The 25,109-nt window shown below is 40.7% G+C and overlaps 1 protein-coding gene across 1 annotated transcript; it reads left to right on the top strand.

The window, feature by feature from the left end:
* The first annotated feature begins 449 nt into the window (after nucleotides 1-449).
* On the top strand, nucleotides 450-25,087 carry LOC134224231 (probable ATP-dependent RNA helicase spindle-E). Its single transcript, XM_062703545.1, has 7 exons — nucleotides 450-880; nucleotides 15,708-16,772; nucleotides 16,844-17,992; nucleotides 18,342-19,820; nucleotides 24,046-24,167; nucleotides 24,237-24,485; nucleotides 24,556-25,087. Exons 1-7 carry the CDS (start codon nucleotides 695-697, stop codon nucleotides 24,686-24,688), a joined length of 4,383 nt encoding a protein of 1,460 aa, XP_062559529.1. The 5' UTR covers nucleotides 450-694; the 3' UTR covers nucleotides 24,689-25,087.
* Nucleotides 25,088-25,109: the final 22 nt, after the last annotated feature.

Below are 25,109 nucleotides of genomic sequence, written 5' to 3'. Positions count from 1 at the left end.
GAAGAATCAAAAGTAATCGATTAGCTACTAATCGAATTATCGGGATTTTACGACATCATAAGGATGTCGCAAATTAAGCGATTACTTCTATTAATCGATTCATCGTTGTGATAATCGATTAATTTTTAATCGATTACTACCCAACGATTAATCGATTCAATAATCGATAAGAATCGAGAGTAATCGATTAGTTACTAATCGATTAATCGAGATTTTACGACATCTCTAGTGTTAACATCTACAACCGTTAATTCAAATGTATTTTAATTTGGGACCGCGTTCGGCAATCGATTGGAGATGGCGTAAGGATCTTGGAAGAGCAGAATTTGCTTCGACTTCGCGAATTTGAAATAAAAAGGCCTATTGAAAAGATTGTGTGGCATTCATGAAAAAGTGGCAACCCTGCCGGCTTGGCTATTTTTTTCTTTTCTTTTTGCATCCATCATATCCATCATTCGTTGTTCGATATTCGTTTTGTTCACATGTGAAGTAAAGTTGAGCGTGTTTGCGGAAAATATTCAATCATTTTTTATTATTAATACGCATATAAATCAAGTGAAACATATCCATTGATTAAACGTCTCACGCTATAAAGTTATCTACCACGAAAATCAGTTCCAGTCGAGCTGAAAAGTTACTTTAAATCCGGAATTTTGATTTTGTTGCATTTTGTTGGGCAATCCCGAAAAATAAAATGGACGACATCGATGAGTTCTTCGATTTCAGTAAGCCGTTCAACCGAGTCGTAATTTCCGGCGGTTACTGCAATGCCACCGTTGTGGAGGACAAAAGTCTGTTCAGCAAAATGCCAGAACGGGAAAAACTGGGAAAGGAATACGCCGGAAAATTCATCAAAGAGGAAGAAAGTCAACTGATCAATGTAAGTCGATGTAAAATTTGTAAACTGTTTGGTCGGGTTCTGCCAAACCGTGCCAAGCCCCTTTTTTGACTGATATTTTGTTCGTAAGGAAATCGGAAATCATTTATAGATACAATCGTATTTTTTTTTTTTAATTCAAGTGATTTTTTATGCTACGAATAAGTTCATCACTAATGTCGTTTTCGTTCATTCCGAAAGGTATACACCGCGGTGCAACATTTGCCACCGCAAATACGAACGGTTTGAAAACTAGTAAAAATGAAGATTGATTCAAATACTGCCATCGGGGAAGACGATGGGTTAAGGATTTTTATTGCTGTTAATGACAGCCAAGAGGTCGATAACAAAATCTTTCAAAAAGGACCCTTATAATTAATCACATCCATAACATCCCAAGTTGTTGAAACAGTGACCTGTTCTCAACGCCATTTGACCCATTATTGTCACTCCCAAAGACGGTATCAAAATGATCGTAGAATTTGATTTTTATCCAAAAATAATGATTTTATGGACTTCAACATAAATTATTTCATCTCTACTTGATTCAATAAAAAAATAGCACATTGCAGACATCACTTCAAAGTCGGTCTTTGAAAAATTAAAATGTTCTTTTACTTGTCATAAGACAAGACAATCCCATTGAATTCCACCACTTAATTGTATCTTGACAGATACGTATTTCGACCTCAACAGTAAGGCCGTCTTCAGTGTCTCGTACTTGACACGACTTAACTAACTAACTAATTGTAGGGATCATGAAGAATTATAAAATGAAATTATAAAAAAAAGTATTACAAGAGAGTAGGGGTGAAGGAATATGTAGGGATCATGAAGAATTATAAAATGAAATTATAATATATATATATATATATATATATATATATATATATATATATATATATATATATATATAAAATGAATTTCCCTGTCCATGGATAAGGGGCTTGACGTTGATATTTCAAGTGTCTTAAAAAGATTTTTATTTTATTTTTATTTTTGTTGTTTAATAGAGTGCTTTTTTCAAACAAAGGTTAAGTTAAATTGTTAAGTTAAATTAAAAAATTAAGATATTTTTCCATTTTTTATATCTCCTTCACAAGAATATCGTTATTTTAATGGTAATGGTTTGAAAATAAGCTCCGTAGAGATACTTTTATCACATCTTACTTAAATAAGGTCAACAGTTATACCAAACACTTGAGGTACCATGCCTCCAAGTTAACTAATGGTTAGTGTCGCACGATCTAACAACAACTGCCTATTGGTAAATTTGGAGGTGCCGGCGCCGGTGTCTAACTAACATAACTCTAATACTAACAAGACCCTGAAACAAACGCTTATCCAAATAGCATACATCTATTTATACTTGTAGTAGTAGCTAACAATAATTCATTTTGTACCCGTATAGCTGAAGTAGAATTTTAGTAGTGAAAAGTAGAATTTGTAGATTTACTAATTTGGCATTGGAGGTAGTGAATGTATCTATTATATCTTCTCGATAATCTTTTTATTTTAGTCTCTCTAGCTGCATGGATCAACGCAAAAAACTGTTTCTCTCTTCCTTCTATTAGGTTAGTTAGAAAAATTAGCGGATATATAGGGGACATGACTTAGTGTTTCTCGTATTAAGACAAATTCGCTGACCTTTACCTTATAATAAAATAAATGACCGATAGTAAAATAAATGACTGAAATTTAAAGATATCAAATAAATAATAATAAACGAAAATAAATACATGACCATCGGTGGACAGAAAGACAAGAGGCAGAGTTCTGTTTAGAATAGTTAATTGAGACCATTGCACTCACAAGATAGAGAATAAATAGTACCACTATTATTGCTACAAGACTAATAACTTGACCACTTACGGAAATGAGGATAGACCATATGATGCGTTCATCCACTATTATATTGAATATTGTATACCCTGAATCTGAATAACTGAGTTTTAGACCTCATTATTTTAATAAATAATAAAGGTTTGAATATTAGAAAAGGGAATAGAACTTGCCCGTAAAAAGCAATTACGGAACAACTGGACAGAAATTTTGTATAATGATCACTATTAGACTACTGAAACTTTAACATATGACATTACTGTGACTGATAGGATACAATTAACTCGACGTCGTATTGACAAACATCCGATACTCAACCGTGTTAAAATAAGGGAAGCTCTTCAATGTGTCCATTTATTACAATAGTACTTAAATTAATCTATTTTGAAACTACCCTACCAGAATGATATCATTACATCTTTATTCGAAATTGTTACTTGAAATGGCAACAGTACCACCCGTTGTCAACATAGACTACTATTAGGTATTGAATGTCGGCTCCAAGTAACTAATAATTAAATTTACATGTTAACTACTTATTCAGAAAACATCTATGTACATGTTGAGCTTCCATTATTTGTTCGGTTTATAATTGACAGACTGTAGATAGAAAGAATAATGTATCGGTATGATCACAATACAAACCCAGGCCGCAGTGACCTAGTGAGCAACATAGCTTGAGTCGTCTGCTAGTATTGTGTATCACATGGAGAGCCCAGCCGAGATACCAGTCTATTAAGACTACAACTGGTCAACTCTCGAAAAAAAAAAAAAAAAAATATATATATATAAAATGAATTTGAAGTGCTAATTATTCTTATTAAATAATTAGAGAGGTAGAGTAGAAAAGAAATAGATAAGTAATACTAATGACACACTGGTGGTATAAGTACCATGGTACAAGAATCTTGAAATAAGTACCATATCAATTATTGTCTTTATTAAAGATAGCCTTGTAATAATTTTCTTGTCCTCTTGTACCATGGTACAAGTACCACAGGTGTGTCCTTAGGCTAAGATGAATTCAAATTGCAAGTACGTGATCAAGTACGTGCGTCGCTCAAAGGAAATTCAAAAAAGCGGATCGCAGTAGGCGCTTCATACAAAGCAACATTTTTGAAATCAGTTTGTTGGTAGAGCTTGGAGAAATAAAAACGTTTAAAAGTTACGGTGTGGAGTTTTGTGTACTACAAAGGAAATGGCTGATCACTACACTAATGTCATGTCAATATTCGTTTGAAAAAGTTAAAATAGACTGACTAATCGATTTACTATTATGAAAAGCAAACATATAAGTAGTAACATAATCAATTCAAATAATCATTAGTTGACCAATGGACTAAACCACGATGACGTCACGCGTCGATTTTCAGTAAGAAGAAAACCTCATCTGAGGGCAAAGTTTACAAAAAATGAACATCAACGTGAACATCCGGTGAACTAAAAGCTTCGAATTCACTCAAATGTTCATCGGCCCGCAGCGGACGTCATTTTTTCGAGCGAAAAGAAGAAGAATCCTGGAAAAAGAAGACGCTCGTGGTTAAGTCCATCGGTAACTAGTGGCGCGTGCATCGGATTTGCTCGAGTTTGACATTTCCTCACTACCGCCATCTGGTTCGTGATTTGCCCAACTAACTGAAATCAACAGATGTCGTTAGTGTTTAGATGACGATGAATTTGATGAGTGAATGTTCAATGTGTTATGTCTGTTTGTCTGTGGTAATATTAAATATAGGAAAAATTTTCTATGAAAACCTTACATGTTCTGTGTGTACTTTTAATGTCTACCTACTTTTGTTGATTTTGATATATTTAAATGTCTATTTTAATGACTGATAATTGGAATAATTCATAAATATTATACCGTAGAGGCACCATATTTGACGCAGTTAAGAAAATTTTAAAAAGAATCATTATTAAAAAAAAATTGCAAAATGGATTCGCTTAATATTCTGCATAACGAGCGTTCTACTATTATAGAATGTGTACAAATAATGAAACTTCGAAATATAAGTTTATTTCTTAGTTTTATAATCTGTTTTTATGTGGTACTTCAGGTGCCCAACTTGACGTCCTAATTTTACCATGTTCCTTATTTGACGCAAAGTTGTAATTTGACGCACTTTGAAACTATGTTAGGACTCAATCAATTTAACGCCTTATTTTTTTTAGAATTTTGTACGATATAAAAAAACAAGTTTTTTTATATCTTTATCAAAGAGACTTCCAGCCCAAGGCAATAACAAATTAATTCATTATACAAAGCGGCATTATATTTATTTTTGTTCAGTTGTTCTGCCAGTTATATGCTATGTGGCATGTAAGTGTTTTGTTAGTTTAGGTGTTAGTTAGTAGGTGTAAGTGTCATGTCAAAACATATATTCATGAGAGAATTAACTTTGACACTTCATTACGTAACCAGCCTACCATGGTCTGTTGTATTTGTAATAAAAACATAACTTTGTTTGGTAATCTGCAATTTTGAATCTATAAACTAAGGAGCATACAGAAAACGCAACCTGTATATGGACCCTTTCAGAACCACATTGAAACTACCGATATGCAAATGTTACGTGACCGGCAGATATATCTCAAAAATATGAGCTGCCCGACTATATACATTTTTTTTTCAATGGACTATTAACACAAACTGAAGTTTATATAAGAAAGCCAGCCATATTTTTGTCTGATTTCATATTCAGGGTTGCCCGACTAATAGCTTGGATAGCGACAGAGTAACAAATTGAAAATGTATTAATTTATTTGGCTTGTTATAATTTCGTACAAAGAAAGTAAATTGAATTATATTATACTAATTTATTTTATATATAATATTATTTTCTCGCAAGAATTTCAAAACCAGCATAGAAAAACTGCATAGTTACCAAATACCGTCTAATACACCCAGGTTTTTTTACACGGTACACAGCAAGCATTATCTGTCTGAAACTCAGCATGGATTCATAGCCGGTCGCTCCACTAGTACTAATTTATTGTGCCTTACATCTTTCATCACGAACAGCATGACGAAAAGAGCTCAAACAGATGTCATCTACACAGATCTGTCAGCTGCTTTTGATAAGTTAAACCACTGCATCGCTATCGCCAAATTAGACAAGTTAGGAGTAAATGGCACTCTATTGGAATGGTTTCGATCATATCTATCCGGCCGCCAACTAACGGTTGCTATCGGCGACTGCAGGTCTGATTCCTTCGTGGCTATATCGGGAATACCCCAAGGAAGTCATTTGGGTCCGTTAATCTTCCTACTATATTTCAATGACGTGAATTTTGTACTCGAAGTTCCCCGCCTATCGTATGCTGATGACCTGAAAATGTTCTTGCAAATCCAATCCATCGAAGATTGCTATTTCCTTCAACGTCAGTTAGAATCCTTTGCCAATTGGTGTAACGTCAACCGTATGATAGTCAATCCGGCAAAATGCTCGATGATCACTTTTTCTCGAATTAAAAATCCCGTTAGATTTGACTACACGCTTTTGAATACCAGCATAGAACGTCTGAGTCATGTCAAAGACTTGGGCGTAATTTTGGATTCCCAGCTGACGTACAAAATGCATATCTCATACGTTGTAGGTAAGGCTTCCAAAACCCTGGGCTTCATCTTTCGGATGGGTAAAGAATTTTCTGACATTTACTGTCTAAAGTCTTTGTATTGCTCACTGGTGCGGTCGATACTGGAGTATTGCTCCGCCGTTTGGAATCCCAATTATACGAACGGTGCCGAACGAATTGAGTCCGTGCAACGACGCTTCCTACGATTTGCTCTGCGTAGACTACCGTGGAGAGATCCATTACGCCTGCCAAGTTATGAAAGCCGCTGTCGGCTTATCGATCTGGAGCCGCTAAGAGAACGCCGTAACACCGCTCGAGCTGTACTTGTTGCAGACGTTTTGCAAGGCCGAATAGATTGTAGTGACATTTTGGAACAGATTAATATTAACGTACAGCCGAGAACACTTCGCAATAACGCTATGTTAAGAATGCCATTTCGTCGGACTAACTACAGTATGAACGGTAGTATTGAAGGATTACAGCGTATATTCAACAGGGTTTCTACAATATTCGACTTCAACCTGCCTCGTCAGACGCTGCGTCGAAGATTCAAAGAATTTTTCACTTCGCAATAGATAGCTGTTTTAGTGTTTGTGTCCATTTTTTTTAAGTTTTTGACGATATGTATACTTATATCTTATATCTTTTTTTTATTACCATCATTAGGACATAAGTAGTCTGTTGATGTAGGCCTTAAATAAATAAATAAATAAAGAATGGGTCCATTATCCAATTGATAATGGTAGCATGAACAGGCGGGGCTTATTGTAAGCAAAAGTGACCTCGGACTGGTCATGAAATACCAGGCAGTCTGAAATGGGTCACTCGAGCTGCAGTAGAGCTAGCACCTTCTAACTCCCGGACTAAATCTGATTGTAATACAGTCAGCTTTTTTCCATAACATCACTGCCAGCCAGTGGGGGTTAGAATGGACACACACACACACACACACACATCACAATGCATTGTTAGCCTAATTTGACGCAGAACATTTTGGGTTGAAAAACGCGTTCGAATGTTGCAATGTTCAGCTTACAAGGGAAAGCTTACTCATAATGCTCAGCTGTTTGTAGGTAGGGGTCAAAAATTCTCACAAAAGTCAATTTAAGCGAAAAAATGATAATTTGGTCCTTACAATGTGGCTAAGATAGCGAAAATTTGACGCATTGTGAGTATGACCTCCATATATGTTATTCGAATACGTTGATTCTTCATCAATAATATGCTTTTTATGCCATATATGCAAAGAAGAAGAGCAAATAAAGCCATCTAGCTTGATTCGTTGTTATATTTTTGGCGAAAATAAGTTTTATGAATCATTTGATATGAAAGTCAACATATTTTTACAACATAATAATAAGACAAATGAGTAGTAATAAAGATAATAAAGAAATTTAAAAAAAATAAATGAGTATCTTAATGTAATATTTTAGTACATAAAAAATTGGAAATTATTAGTTTCAGATACCTACGGTGCAAGATCTACTCAAATTTTTTGTATCGAGCTAACAATACCCGAAATCGGATGTAAGACGGCGAAAATACGACCAAAAACTTTTGCCTATATTTTTTGAGGGTGAACCTAAACTTTTGGCCGGGAGTGTACATATCGTATGTGACTGACGATGATTATCGGATGAAGTTGACGTATGTGACTGACGATGATTATCGGATGAAGTTGTTATACACCAATAATAGTAATGTGGATTTCCAAATGTAGCATCAAATAAAATATTAACATTTTCACATATTTTACTACAAAGAATAATTTACGTTTTTCAAATTATGCCAAATGACCATTAGGCCAAACGGCCTTATGCCAAACGACTTTAGGCCAAATGACCTACAACCATCAACACCAGTCCAACTTTCATTGCTTCACGTTTCTGGCGGGTGTACAGTTCTGCCTTTGTTCGGCCGATAATGTCCATGTCATCCGCGAAACAAATAAATTGACTGGATCTGTTGAAAATTGTAACCCGGCGCGATTCGAAGGAACTGGAGTGTTCTCCCGAAATCTTCACACAGTTTACTGTCGTATGCCGCCTTGAAATCAACGAACAGATAGTGCGTTGAGACCAACTGTTCACGGCATTTTTTAAGGATTTGCCGTACAGTAAGGATCTAGTCCACTGTCGAGCGGCCGTCGACGAAGCCCGCTTGATAACTTCCCACGAACTCATTCACTAATGCCGACAGACGTCGGAAGATGATCTGGGATATCACTTTGTAGACGGCATTAAGGATAGTGATCGCTCGAAAGTTTTTACACTTCAGCTTTTCGCCTTTCTTGTAGATGGGGCATATATTCCCATCCTTCCACTCCTCCGGTAGCTATTCAGTTTCCCATATTCTGACTGTCAGTTTGTGCAGGCAAGTGGCCAGATCCGGGCCCATCTTGATGAGCTCAACTCCGATACCATCCTTACCAGCTGCTTTATTGGTTTTTAGGTGTTGGATGGCTTCCTTAACTTCCCTCGAGGTGGAGGCTGGTTGACTTCCTTCGCCCGCTAAACTGACGAAGTCATCTCCTCCGCTGCTTTGCTTTTCACTGCTTGTACAATCACAAATATTCGAAACCGGCATGCCAGCCATCATCAATCATTATTAATTTTTGTCCACCGATAGCTCAGACAGGGAAATTCGGCCGGTAATTCGGATGGTTCGGCGTTTTGAAATGGCTCACGAAAAACACTTCCGATTTGCTTAAGGTTTGCTTTATTACTCAATTTGAATTGGTACAGTGTTGCTGGTAATGATTAAAAAAATGTAATTTTACACAACAAAAAAAAGATGAAAGTAACAAATTAAAATTAACCCAACGTTTTACCGTTCATTCACCCCCCGTTGATAATTCAGTTTCAACAGAAGGCATCAAAGCAATCTTCGACACAGCTCGTTTATATTCACCTCCTGCGGTTTTGACTGTCACCACACGAACAACATCGTCGTCACCCGGATGGACAGCTGCAATTCGTCCAAGTTTCCATTGCTGCGGCGGTTGATTTTCCTCGATCAATAAGACCAATGCACCGACCTTGAAACTTGTGTTCACCTTCGTGTTCCACTTTTGGCGGCCTTGCAGATGATGCAGATATTCTCTTGACCACTTGCGCCAGAAGTGCTGCTGCATTTGTTGAACGTGTTTAGAGCATCATTATCGGTCGCGAGCATTTTAATCACCCGCGCAGCGCTTTCGTTTTAGTTTCGTCACTCGTTTCCGTATCGGTCACTATTTTCGGCTTTCAATTTGGTTGCTGTATTCCATACCGGTGACGTTTGACAGTTGACAGTTCATCAAATAGCAGCGCTCTTATCGCGCTACCAAATTTGGTCACCTGTCAGTCGCGCTACTGTTATAGCAGCGCGTTTAGTAGCGACCGGTAAAGTGTCAAGTAATGATACTGCGCTGCCAAACGGCTTAAACTCACCACCGGTAATCTTGCTCTTATATCGATCAAGTCGTCCCACCTTCTCATCTTCGTAAGACGGTACTGGTAAAGCTACCCCAGAACGACCGATCAAGAAATGAGACGGAGTCAAAACGGAGTAGTCGCTGGGATCGTCTGACATTGGACACAATGGTCGCGAGTTGATAATGGCCTCCGTTTGAGCGAGGAAGGTGGTCATCTCCTCGTAAGTAAGTCGGGTTTCACCCACAACCCTTTTGAGGTGATATTTCATTGATTTCACTTCGCTTCCCAGATCCCACCGAAGTGTGGGCTTCTGGGAATGAAATGCCAGCGGATACATTTTGCTCTACAATATTCCTTTACTTTCAGTTGGTGTTGCTGGTCTTCGAACAGTTGCCTGAGAGCTGCCAATTCGTGATTTGCACCGACAAAAGTAGTGGCGTTATCACTGTGTATATCACTCGGCAAACCACGACGACTGGAAAATCGCTTTAGCGCCGCAATGAAGTTGTCGGTCGACAAACTGGAGACCACCTCGAAATGGATGGCCTTAACGACCAGGCAAACAAACACAACTACGTATCCTTTGTACAGCTTCGTACTACGTCCTCCAAGTTTCAGCATAAATGGACCGGCATAGTCTATTCCTACCTTGGAGAATGGCGGTGACGGATTTACTCTACAGCCGGGAAGGTTACCCATGTACTGGATGCCCGGTATGGGACGCTGGCGTGCACACACCTGACACGACGTAACCACCTTTTTAATCAACTGCTTAGCATGGACAGGCCAATAACGTTCACGAACGATTGCTAAAAGCCCGTTCTGGCCGACGTGAAAATGTTCTTGATGCAGCCCACGAACAATGGATTCGGTGATGTGATGCTTCTGTGGTAGGAGCACCTGGTGATTGCCATCATACGGAATAGAAGAATATTTTAAACGACCACCAACTCGTATTAACCCATCGTCGTCCACAAAGAGTGCCAGATTTCGGTACGGGTGTTGCTGAACGGAGTTCGATTTTAGTGACTTCAAAACATCTCCGTAAGATTCGCGTTGCACAAGCAATAATACAGATTTCTCAGCCCTCATAATCTCGTCGACAGTAATATCACCAGACACCTGTTTCTTGTACACCTTACAATCGATATACCGATGAATATACGCCCACGCTCTCTGGATCCTTCTATAACTGCTGAGTCTGTTGAGCACTATCGTCGGTTTCACCTTCACAACTGACAACACCACTGATGGTTTTAGTTCAGGTAGCATCAATTCATCAAACGATTCAGGTTCACATGACGTGAGCTGTACTTCCCAAAGCATTTGTGCACCGCACCACCACAATTGTTTTTGCAGCAGGTCTTCGGGCAGCTCACTCCTAGATATCACATCAGCAGGATTATCTTCGGATCGTATGTAACCCCACTGATAAGATTGCGTGATCTCCAAAATTGCAGCAACACGGTTAGCTACGAACGGATTTAGTGCTAGAGGTGATTTCTTAAGCCAGCACAGAACTATTTGGGAATCACACCACAGTTTCACATTATCAAAACTCATCTTTGTTGCAGCTATTACCTTCTGCATCAATTCCGCCAGAAGCTTCGCACCACACAACTCGAGTCGTGGTATCGTCATCGGCTTGAGAGGAGCCACACGTGATTTGCTGGCCACCAGGTTGACATAGACCTTCCCACTCGAAGTGATGCTCCGTACATAAACGACAGCTCCATAGGCCCGCTTCGAGGCATCCGAGAAACCATGAAGCTCTACAGTAGTCACCTCTCCTTGAGTTACACAACGAGGTTTGCGCATTTGATTCACAACTGGGAGTTGTTGCCGAAATCGATACCATGTTCTCAACAGTTCCTCTGGAAGATCCTGATCCCAGTCAAGACCCAATCGCCAAATGTCCTGCATTATTAACTTGGCATACACGACAATAGGACCTAAAAATCCAAGCGGGTCAAAAGTTGTCCAATTTCCGACAACACCTTGCGTTTAGTTGGCACCCATTGCAATCATTAGCTGTAGTAGCACGGAACGTGAAATAATCATCCTGGGGGTTCCATATCAATCCCAAAGTCTTGATGCTGTTGCTGAGGCCGGCTTCGTCAAAGCTAACCTGCTGCTCTTGGAGATGCTTGGGAATTGCATTCAACACATCCACACTGTTTGAACAAAATTTGTGTACTTCGAAGCCACCACGACGCAACAATTCCGATAGCTCCGAAAAGATTCGAATAACTTCTTCGACAGACGATCCACCAGTCAAAAAATCGTCGATATAACTGTCATCCTGGATAACTTTCCTTCCTTCGCCTTCGTCACTGGCCAGTTGAATCAACACCTTCGTCGCTTGGTATGGTGAACTAGCTACGCCATATGTTACAGTTTGCAGCTCATATACCTTCAGATGCCCTTCACTGTCCCACCACAGAATTTGTTGGTATTTGCAATCATCTTTATGCAGCCGCACCTGTCGATACATTTTTGAAATGTCGGCGGTCAACACCACCGGGTGGACGCAGAATCGGAGTATGATCGTTGCGATGTCATTTTGCACCGTGGGTCCAACTAAGAGCGTTTCATTGAGCGAGAGGCCTGAACTGGTTTTCGCTGACGCATCAAAGACCACTCTTGTTTTCGTCGTTGAACTGGAAGCCTTATAAACAGCGTGGTGTGGAATAAAGTAACCACGACCAACCGAATATTCAGCCGCTTCCGTCATATGACCCAGTGATAAATACTCGGATAGAAAATTGTAGTACTCACCACGCTTAGTTGGATACTTAGCAAGTTGGACCATCAGTCTAGTTAGCCGCTTTCTGGCCACTTCAAAGGAATCACCTAGTTGATGTTCCATACCATTAAATGGTAGTCGCACGACATATCGCCCAGATTCTTCGCGGTAATGAGTGTCCTTGAAATGCTGTTCAACTAAATCTTCAGCTGCAGTTGTAGCGGTCTCCGTTTGTGCACCTTCCAGTTCCCAAAATCTTTACACTGTGTGGTTGAGTATCTCCTCATTCCGATTAAGTAGACACACACGCGAGACGACTGGGCTTTCTTTATGGATACTGATCATGCCACGATCCATCCTAATTCCATTTCTGCTAATGTTGCGCTGTCGATGCCGAGCTTCAATCGGCCGTTTTTGACTATGTCGAAAACAATTCGTTTCGATGATCATGTCTATTTCACCAGGTGAAGAAAATAGAGGATCAGCAAATCTTAGTCCGGATGGAATTGGTCAGTATCGGGTGTCTATCTCTAGAACCGGTAGACTCGACGTTACTCGAGGACGACAAGAAAATCCAACGGTGACGTGGCGAAGGAATTAACACAGGACTGGAGCCGTGTTTCTAACTGGTACTTCACTCGTGTTTCCATGCTGTTCAAGCCGCTGATAGGAAAATCCACAGCAATCATTTTTAACTGAAGCTTGCTGGCCAGCTTCTCGGTTATGATATTGCTGTCGGATCCGGAATCCAGTAGAGCGCGACATTTGACAATCGTATTGCCCCTTCCCGCTACTAATACTTGTGCCGTCGAGAGAACTACTTGCTGTTTAGCACCATGGACATTAGCACAAAGAGTGGTTGCATTGCTGCGCGGCTCTGGGGTCTTCTTTTGTGCTTGCTCCTCCGATTCCGCTGAACGCTCTTCGTTATCTTCTTCATTGCTTGGATTCGCATCTCGACGGGGCTCGTTGTAGTGAAGCAAGCTGTGATGCTTGCGACCGCACCCTTTAACCTTGCAGCCTTGCTCCGACGGACAGTTGATGACGCGATGTCTGGACTTGAGACAGTTAAAGCACAGTGTTGCTTTAGTTACAACTGTTTTTCGCTCATGTAGGGGCATACCTTGGAATTTCGGACAACGATAAATCGAGTGCTCTGCTTTGCAGCATGGACATATTTCCTTTGCAACTTGTACGAATGAGTTAGATGGCACGTGCAGCTTCTGATTTACTGGTTGTCGCTTCACTGGACCTGATACTCCCGTATGCACTGGGGGCTGTTGTAACCGATTAGTGCGCTGAAGTACACGTCCGCGTTCGCGCAAGAACTCCATGAATTCATCAAATTCAGGAAGATTGCCACTACCCAACTTTGTTTCCCATTGCTCTTGGGTTTCTTTATCCAGTTTTTGTATAGGATGTTGACTAGTATGAGCTCCGCCAATCCTTCGATGGGGAACCCATGTCCGTGCAATGCATCTGTATGTTTTACACACCTCAACGAGCTTCGATAGGGACTTACCACGGTTATCCTTTGTGATTTTCGGGCAATCCATAATGGCGTCGATGTGGGTGTCCATAATCAGGCGTTTGTCTTCATAGGCATCCTCCAAAATCTTCCAGGCGGAGGCATAATCACTGTTGTTAACAACTTCCTGGTCGATTTTATCTTTCGCATCGCCGGTTAGCGAGTTTCGAAGATGCAAGATCTTCATGGCATCAGTTTCGTTTATGTACCGGGCCATGATACTCTGGAACAAGCTTTTGAAGCTATACCAGTTGTCAAGAGTCCCATTAAAGCTTGGAAACGGAGCCTGTAGGTGAGGAACTGGAGCCTGCACATACACCGGTGCCACCTGGGCCTGTTGTGGGAGTGGCGCAACCGGAACATTCTGGAGCTCTTGGACTTTCAGCTGTTGCACTTGGTCAATCCGCGTCTGTAGCTTGACGTAGATTTCGTTATGCAGCTCTTCGAAGTTGGAATATTCGACACGCAGCTCATTCCGCTGTTCCCTCGGCAGAAGGCTGACCATTTCGGAATACACTTTTTCGAACTCATCTGATGCCCGGCGTAAAGTCTCTACGTGAAGCTTAAGCAGATGAACGCTGATACCTTCTTCTTGCAGCGCAGCATTCATTCGCAGCAACTTCTCGGTTAGAAGTGCCTGCCGATCGGATAAAATCTCCAAGCTTTGGGCCATTCTGCGCTTTGTATTCAGCGCCTGCTGTGCTTGTTTCTGTTGGGCTATAGTTGGAAATTGTTGACCCTCCTCGTCTTCTCTGCTATGGGATCCTGTAAGCGCGTCCAGAATATTTCTACGTTGAACGCTACTTAACGGTCTACGAGGGGTTTCACTGTCACTCATTGAATTCTTTTGCCTCTTCGTTGGCCACAATTCCACACACGATTCGAACACACTGCTTCCTTGGATTGTTCGCACGCCCAAATGGCGTCGATTTTACACTCGCGAATTAGAAATCGCTCAACACAAATTCCAAAATGGCGACCCAAACCTTCGTTCCATGGGTACGGCGGGTACAATATATTCTCGGATTGTTCACACGCCAAAATGGTGACTATTTTGCATACGCGACGTTGAAATCGACCGACACTCTTTTTTTCTAAGATGGCGTTCCTATCCCTCGTGCCACGGGCACGACTGATACACTTTTTCTCGAACTGTTCACTCGCCAAAATGGCGTCTATTTTGCACACGCGACGTTGATACCACTCGAAACTGTTTTTACAAAATGGCGACCGCCCAATCTCGTGCCACGGACACGTTTGGTACAATCCACTTTTATAACTGCTCTCTGCCAAGATGGCAATTTCCGGCTTTATTGTGCCACGGGCACACCGGCTTGGTGGCGAAGCACCACCAACGCGTTGTTTGGCCTTACGCTGAAATTAGTACACGGTACTAATCACACGACTCGCGAACGCCGGAAACCACGAAAACCGTCCGATGATCCGGGAGAACGGACCAAAAAATGTCCACCGATAGCTCAGACAGGGAAATTCGGCCGGTAATTCGGATGGTTCGGCGTTTTGAAATGGCTCACGAAAAACACTTCCGATTTGCTTAAGGTTTGCTTTATTACTCAATTTGAATTGGTACAGTGTTGCTGGTAATGATTAAAAAAATGTAATTTTACACAACAAAAAAAAAGATGAAAGTAACAAATTAAAATTAACCCAACGTTTTACCGTTCAATTTTATTTGATTTGTTTTTATTTTTTGTTTCCTAGGCGTTTCTGGATGAAGCTGCTGGTCCTTCCACATCGCGCACTTCGAACCTAGAGGATGTCGATGACGACACGTCGATGGCTGACGAAGATGAGGAGCACACCAAAGCACTCAAGGCCAAAGAGATGATGCTTCCCTTATTCCAAAAGTACAATTTCACGCTGAAACCTAACAAGCTGCCCATTCGCTACTCGAAGGAAGAAATTCTGACAAGAATTCGGGAGAATCCGGTCATCGTCCTGGAAGGAGCTACCGGTTGCGGCAAGACGACACAGGTGCCCCAGTTCATCCTGGAGGAGGCCTACAATCGAAAGGAGTATTGCAACATCATCGTTACCCAGCCGAGAAAAATCGCCGCTATGTCCATCGCTAAACGTGTTTCGGAAGAACGGAAATGTGAGCTTGGAAGTTTGGTTGGCTTCAAGGTTGGCTTGAAGGAATGCGTTACACCTGATACGCGATTGCTGTACTGCACAACTGGTGTGCTCTTGCAATCATTGATCAATTCCAAGACGATGGCGAATTACACCCACGTTATATTGGACGAAATTCATGAACGTGAGGTAGATATGGATTTCTTGTTGATCGTTGTGCGAAGATTCCTGGCTACGAATTCCTCAAAGACCAAAATTATCCTGATGTCTGCTACGATCGATTCCAAGTCGTTCTCCGAATATTTCAAGACGCCGAAAAAGGTAGGATATCTAACGGCACCCATCATTTCGGTCGACCGACCTCGGATGTATGAAGTGAAGGAATTCTACTACGACGATCTGGACAAGCTCAGAATGGATTATGCAATCGACTATGAGAACCCTGGCATTTCCTCGCACATGTACACCGTTGCCGCCAAGTTGGTGCTCGTGTGCGATCGTTTGATCGAAAACTTACACGGTGAGGAACGAATGGAATATAAGCCAACTGTTCTTATTTTCCTGCCGGGTATCAACGAGATTGATCGGATGGATCGTGTTTTGCGTGAAACCCTTTCGCGTATTGTCAACAGTGACGAAAAACCAAACTTGGACATCCATCGGCTGCACTCTATTCTTCCAGCGGATGAACAGGTAAGCATAAGCCATTAAAATCATTTTCTAATTAGACATTGGTTTCAAAATGCATAAACGTATCATTTTAGGTGAAAGTATTTCGCAAACCAGCTCCCGGACAGCGCAAAGTAATCCTGTCGACCAACATTGCTGAGAGTTCCATCACCGTACCCGATGTGAAATTCATTATCGATTTCTGTCTGCAACGTGTCCTGTTCACTGATACAACTACCAATTTTTCAACACTACGAACAGAGTGGGCCTCTCAAGCTAACTGTATTCAGCGATCGGGTCGAGCCGGTCGTCTGATGGATGGTCGAGTGTACCGACTGGTCGATCGACGGTTCTATGAGAACCAAATGCGCTTCTCGACGTCACCGGAAATTCTTCGCTGTCCTCTGGAGAACGTAGTTCTGAAGGCCAAACTGCTGGAAATGGGTCCCCCACATTCGATTCTCGCGTTGGCAATGAACCCGCCTGATCTGAGTGACATCAGAAACACTGTTCTACAGTTGAAAGAAATTGGCGCGCTGGTTCAAACGGTGAAAGGCAACTATGAGCAGCTGGATGGAGATTTGACCTACATGGGGCGCATCATGGCAAGACTTCCGCTTGATTTGCGTATCTCCAAGCTTATCATTTTGGGATATATCTTCAGTGTGCTGGACGAATCAATCATCATTGCTGCTGGAATGAATGAGAAGAATATCTTCCTCAATCAGAATTCCGTTCGGGGTTATTCTCAAAAGATGTACTGGGCTGATGGTTCCGGAAGCGATGGAATTGCAATCTTGAATGCTTTCATCACTTGGAAGAGTCGAAAGGAACAGGCAGGAAATGAAGGCGATATGGCCAATTGGAGTCGCCGCATGTCGTTGGACCTGAAGTGTCTCATGGACATGGCTGAGTTGATCCGTGAAATAAGGGATCGTCTCAACAAGATTGGCATGAAAGAAGTTTCAGGCCCGGGTCGTGTTGTTTGGTCATCCCGAGAGAAAACTGTTATTCTGAAAGTGATCATGGCCGGAGCGTTCTATCCGAACTACTTCATTCCGATGTCAGTTGGCGGGAAGGAACTGATGGAACGTCAATCATTCACCGAATTGGGTGGTCGCGATCCTTGCAATACGGTGTTCTTTACCGGTTTCGATCATGAGAAATACATTGGGCCATTATACACGATGCAAATTAAGAAACTGCTCAGCGAGGGCGACTCCACTAAACATCAGAACATGAAGGTGAGGAACTCGTTTTTTTCGCTGATTTTGGTTTTGACGCGGTTTTTTTTTTTTCAAAGCACGGGGGATATTTGAAAACAACGGGAAAAAAAATTAGCCTGTTAAAATCTCGAAATAAAGAAGAAAGCTCGTTCCGTCGACTTCCACTCTTTTAAATAATTTTTTTACTTACAAGCAGAGAATTAGTATTTTCTTCACTACTATACTCTGAGTGAAAATTTGAATGTTAAATATCTGTTTTAAAATAGGAAGGAAGTCGACTAAGAGAACTATTTTGCTTTGCTTGTCTTCGATCTAGGTAGAGCATTACCTATCTTTTACTGAATTTTAATTCTATTTTATTCCTCAGGTTATGTACGACCGCACCACCAACCGTATCTTCATCACGTTCCTCGGTAGTAACGATGAGCACGATCAACGTGGGACTTTTATGCCCGGAAAAGTCCATGCCGATGTCTACCGTGCGATAAAGCTGCGTAAACTGGGCTCTCGGAACCGGATCATGGAAATTAAAACCATGCGTCAACGAGATGCCATTGATTTTGCCACCGAAATGAAGCTTGGCCACTGGGAGGACGCCAACGGTTGGGTCCCGCGTCGAAAAGTGATACGGAATGCGCATTTGTCGGTCATCCCGCCCATCTATCAAGCCAGTATGGTGTGCCAAGTGACAAACGTCGTGCATTGCAACAAATTCTATCTGCGTCCAGAGGATACGAAGAACAAAGACATTTTCGTGGACATGCACTCCAAATTGAACTCAAGAGGATTCCGACTGGAACGATTCGATCCGGAGTGGCAATTTGCTGTTGGGCAAATCGTAGCAGCACCACTTGAAGAAGGTGGCGATCGATACGCTCGAGCATCGTTGAAGACTCACAAAAGTACACGCAGTACGGGTGATGTAATGTGGACAGTGTTCTTTTTGGATTACGGACACTCGGCAACACTGGGCCAATCGGCTTTCAGAAAACTAGAAGGGCCACTTGAATATATGAAAGAAATCCCTCAACGAGTATTTGAAGCCACACTGTCGGAAACCCAGCCGTCGGCCATTATATCCCCACAAGGTATTTGGACCGCACAGGCCATCAACCGTTTCAAGGAAATGACCTTGGGAAAGATTTTCGTTATTGACATCTACTCTGTGGTCAACAACGTGGCAAGCGTTGTCCTGAAGAAGGGAGACGAAGTTCCGATAAATTCCGAACTCATCAGGTTGAAGTTCGCACAGTATGCAGAAGAGAGCTACATCTCAAAGCTAGATCATGACATGCGCGAACGGAAGCAACGGGAAATGTCCCTCGACGAAGACGTACGGTATGAGATGTACCAATCGTCGAAAAACAATCACGTCAAGTATGAAGAAGATGACTTAGAAGACGTTTCGCCTCCCGAAGAGAAGCTGCGCTATAAAATTTCGCTATCTGGGCCGCACAGTCCGCTGGAAACTACGGCGTCGTCAACCATCCGATCGGGGGTGATGAAACCGGTCACTATCGAAAACGATTCCGTAAATTCTATTCTGCTGGATTCCAATCCTCAGGATACGCACGAGAAAATGCTCGTCGGAGCGTTTGTCCATGAGCAAGGCAACCGTTTGATAGTTCGACAGGCATCAATGATGCCAAACATTCCTGGGTTTGGGGCTCTGATGGCGTTGATATTCTGTCCTTCCTGTCAGATGAAAAAGGATGAGGAAGAAACTCGCGTAGTTTCGCTTTTGACCGGTTTAGGTCTCGACAAAAACAGCGGAGAACCACTGTTTCCCGAACATGATCTGGCAATGACGTTGGATATTGTTCTAACTGACGATGATATCACGGAGGTAAGTAAAATATTTTTTAATTTATGCTTGATGCCCACGATTCTAATTGACGCGTCAAAACCGCTATTTGAGAATCGGTCTTTAAACTCTATAAGACAGTATTTAACGATTGTATGACAAATTGCGGAATGTCATTCCACGGAATTCCATTTCGCGGAGTCCCACATTGCGGAAACCCATTTCGCGGAGTGCGACATTCCGCGGAATGGTGCATTTCGCGGAAATTACCCATCTCGCGGAATGACATTTCCCGGAATAACCCATTTCGCAGAAACATAAAGTGCACTATTATTTTAATATAATATAATAAAAAAATAAAAAAAGGCTATCAGTAACAAACTTTTAAGCATAGAATCATGCAGGAAATACATCTTTCCTTGAATTTTAACGTTTTGATATAATTTAAAAAAAAAATTGCTAGCCAAATTGTTTCCTTTGAAATAGAAGATTGGCATGTATGATACATTTGCACAATGCTTACTTACCTCATTCGCATTCAATAATCATTTTTCATTTGAAAATATGCCATTGAACGAATGCTATCTATTGTTCAAAAATTCATACAGCTTTTAAGTCTTGTGTACGAGCAAACTCGAATACTAAACGGATTTCAGTTTTTGCCTTATACCGGGCGTGCAGCTCAAGAAGGTAGAACGCAGTTTTAGCCTAACACCTATAATATAAAGAAGGCCAATCCAAAATAAATAATACGTGCGTATAAAGAAGGCCAATACAAAAAAATCAATATACCGGGTAAATGGGGGCTACTACGCAGAAAGTCATTTGACATAAAGTCGTTTGGCATAATGGTCATTTGGCACAATAGTCGTTTGGCATACGCAATGAAAATGATCTTATTTTCAATAATCATATTCTTTACGCAACTTAAAGCTAGACTTGAACATAGACTTCTTGGTATGTATTGACAATAAAGAAGGCGCATGCTTTAAAAGAAGGCATCATCAACTATTTTTCATCATCCCGAGCAATCGCGGCATATAAGGCTCAAGGCTCCATAACTCTGTTTTGAAAATTGATGACGTTATTGCTTGTTAGTATTGGTGAGGCAACTAGTACGAAAAAGCTACGAAAATTTGAGGTGGGTGGAGGTGGGTGGGTGTTGCCAGATGCAACAAAATGTTTACTTTTGAGCATTTATGAAATATTTCTTATATGGAAACTTATTTTAAAATTCTTCATACACCAATGGGCTTTCAACATACAGTGTTGGGGAAAGCAGAGTGTATGTAATTAAGAGTGGCGACATGTGCTGCATTTGACAGGTCTCCTGCTTGTTTGGAACACGATTTTGTATGGGAATGACAGATGAATTTTGTTCCAATTCTGACAGTGTCCCAACTCTTAATTACGTACACCCGGTTCTTTTTTACACGGGTGGGTTTTAGTTGATTGCGACCTTTAGCGTTGATAAAACTATGAGTTAACCCCATGAAAAAATTCACAAAAAATCAAAGAAAATTCAGGTGGTATTTGAAAAGCTGTGAAAAATCAGGTGAACCGGGAATTTAAAGAATACCAACCGTGTAAAAAAAATATTGGGTGTACACTCTGACAAGTATGACGAAATTAAGTCTTTTTTATTCTTCATCCGCAGACTGTTTGTTTGCTGCTGCGTGAGTCGTGCGCAGTGCAAATAGAACAGAATCGAGTTGAATTAGGATGTGGCAGTGTGGCACACAGCCTTGAAAGAGTGATAGCTACAGATATTGATTTATTAGTTCTAATCTGTAAAATAAGTAAGGAATAATGAAATGTATATATTTGCCACCAAAACCGATTATACGTTGATTGTTTGATTGATTGTTGGGAGAGAAAATAGTAAAAGTATGCGCTGTCGTCTGCTCTGCTTGGTCGAGGCTGCTGCTGCGGCTGCCGTGGTTTTGTTTTTTTTTTTGACTGCATGGTAGGATGAATGGTACGGTTAAATTAAATGTCAACCATTCTCCACCCTGCCAACAGAAGCTTGCATAATCTTTTCTTTTTTTTCTGGTTGATTTGATTAATTCGACAAACCGGCAATAATTATTTGATATAATAAATCTGGCAACGATGAAATGATGATTCTTTTCTTGTATATGCATAAAGTTGTTTGCGTGTCGACTAGCATATTCAATGTATTGTTTTGATATTTCTAAGTTGCTTTGCCGAGATTTTGAGCGCACTATTTCACGAATTTTGCAACATTCACAATACGTCCTTCAAATTTGCCTCTAACTTCAAATTTTTTAGAGCAGTTTTCGTTGGTTTTTCGACATGAAGTGAAGAAATTGGTGTTCAACATCAAAGACAAAAGTTAAAGTTAGGTAGTGAATTATGTTTAGTTGTGATAAAATCAAGAAAACGGCGAGAAAAGAACAAGTGAAAAACTGAGTGCATGTTCAAAATAAATGTATGGGTGTGTTTCGATCGTTCGGAGTTGGTGTGTGTACAATTAGTATACGAAAATTTGTTTAGGAAAAAAGCAGTTTTAAGCGCTTTTCAGTCAAATAATTAATAATTAATTAGCTAGGTGAGTGAAAAATTCATATAAAAATACCATGAATATAAGTTGACAGAGGTAAGCTGGTGAATAGCCATGAAATATTGAATTTTGTCTAAAATTGCATTAGTATTAGTGCGAATGAGAACAAAATCATCTTCATCATCAAATTGATTACGGTTTATAGAGCCATAAAAGAAGGAATGATATCCCCTTTCGCATTGCACCGAGCAAACGCGTGCCTAGCAATCGCGTAAATTGAAAGAAGGAATGATCTCCTCCCTTTTTGCATTGCACCGAGCAAATGCGAGCTTTATTAAAAGAAGGCAGCATCAATTCTTTTGCATTATCGCAAACAATCGCGTAATTTTGAAGAAGGAACGATCTTCTTTTTTGGATTGCTCCGAACAAACGCGTGCTTTAAAAGAAGGAATAGTCTCTCCTTTCGCATTGCACCGAGCAAATGTGTGCTATAAAAGAAGGCATCATCAACTCTTTTGAATTATCACGAACAATCGCGTAATTTAAAAGAAGAATGATCTCCCCTTTGGCATTCCTCCGAACAAACGTGTGCTTTAAAAGAAGGCATCATCAACTCTTTAGCAATACCCCGAACTATTGCGTAATATAAAAGAAGCAATGATCTCCCCTTTTGCATTGAACCGTGCAAGCGTTTGATTTTAAAAAAAATATACAAACAAAGAATCAATAAAATAGAATTACTTTTACTTTCACTTTTTGGGGAATAATACGTTCTGATAAATGGTCTCCGATGCAAAATACTATTATGACAAATTATTTTATGCCAAACGACTTTATGCCGAACGGCGTACCCCCGGGCAAATGCGTGCATCAAAGAACGCAGAACCCAGTTTTTGTCTTGTATCGAGAAAGCGCGTATATGTAAAGAAGGCCAATCCAAAGATTTTAAATACACGTGGGCAATGCCAATCGTCTAGCTAGACGCATGTGCTGTGGAGTGTGGGTTCGATTCCCGCCTCGGTAACGAGAAAACTTTTCGTAAAGCGAAAAGTTCTCCACTGGTCCACTGGGTGTTGTGTGAATGCTCCGGTCCGTTGTCTCATGCTGGGATGTTGAGTGTTCAGTCTGTGCGACCTCTGATCGAAGACGGTGATTCTGTCTTTTCTGTTTTTCCTGCCTTCATTTAAAAAATGTAGTATTTTAAGAAATCAGAACCCGTTTCGTCGTTTGCCTTATACCGAAGTAACGCGTGCATGTTATATTTACAAATATAATTAGTTTTCCTTATACCGCGCTAATACGCGCATTTAATGAAGGGTGAATTCAGTATTTTGTCGTATGTCGTTATATTCTATAATGTGCCGCCCAGACTACGAGCTATATCACTTGATAGAGTAACTTGATGAGTAACTTGACGTTACATACAAAGTACAAACGAGGTGGCATTTGTATCTCAGCTAAAAAAATCATGTCCCAATTGAATTTTCGGCGAAATGGGTCATTCCGCGATATGGATTTCCACGAAATGGTCAGTTTCCGCGCAATGTACATTCCGCGAAATGATTTTCCGGGATATGTCGCATTCCGCAGAATCGGACTCCGCGAAATGGCATTCCGCCGTTTGTCATACAACCGTATTTAACATTTCAGGGTGTGAATTTTAAATACCCATCTGTTTGTTGGTTCCCTTGCCATACTAATTTAAAACTATTCGTAACACATATTTTGATACTCTATTTTCAGATCAACGCTCTGCGCTATACGATGGACACTATTCTACACACTGATCAAGATCAAACCGTTCCCAAGTTTGGGGATGTTTCTATCGAAAACTTGAAAGCGAAAGTGAAGCAGTACATAATGAAGTAATTTCCTCTGCAGTAATATCACACCAGGTAAATGGGTACTAACTTGAAGAATATTTCTCGTTTTAGGATTCTTGAACACGAGCGCAAATTCATGGACATTCGACATGCGCCAAATGATTACGATTGGAGGCTCGTCGAGCAAGACAATGCCGCCGCCGCAGCATCGTCGTCATCGAAGAAACGCAAGCAGGACTTCAATATTTATGACAATGCCATCTATCCGCTGCTGCCTCCGCTAAATCTTCTCCCAGTCAGTGCTAAGCAGCTGGACTTCCTGAAGAGACATTGCCGTGAACTGCACAAACTGGCACTTACGTATGTATTGATAGTAGATAAATCGATATCAGTGATTGATAATGGTCTTGCTTTCTCATTGTTCCTACAGGGATGTTAACCTACCACGCCACGGTATCACTTGTCAGATGTGCAACACCATTCTGGAAACATTGCCGCAACTGCGTATTCATCTTTATTCAAAGTTGCATCGTGATCGTGAATCGCAGATCAAGTTCCGATAAGTTTATTATGTCTCATTTGATGTCTATGTTTCTCTAATCTGTTTACTTTAAAAGTTAATTTTATTGGATCTAATATCATTTTGACTTTTCTTTTATTATTAACGTTTGTTTTTTCTTTCATGCATTATTACATGTGCTCTGTTACAAAGAGTGAACTAGATTTTCGTATCCCGTTGCTATACTCAAGACTGGAAGTAGGAACTTCCCGAGTTCTAAAACTCGTTCCTAATAATTATATCGAATGACTATTTTATACCGACTACAAAAAAATTATGTCGCATTACATAAGTATGAAGGTAACCTAATGATGCAAATGTACCTATTTGAATATATTTCTCCCCGTTTCAGCTAAAATATCATGGCAAATACAGAAAATTATTCCACGCATTGTGCACAAAATACTTTGGCTCTTTGTTTATCC

Source organism: Armigeres subalbatus, chromosome 3 (genome assembly GCF_024139115.2).
Source record: "Armigeres subalbatus isolate Guangzhou_Male chromosome 3, GZ_Asu_2, whole genome shotgun sequence".
In the NCBI taxonomy this organism is placed as follows: domain Eukaryota; kingdom Metazoa; phylum Arthropoda; class Insecta; order Diptera; family Culicidae; genus Armigeres; species Armigeres subalbatus.
The sequence above is the reverse complement of the archived record's forward strand: the minus strand, read 5'-3'. Positions and strand labels throughout refer to the sequence as shown.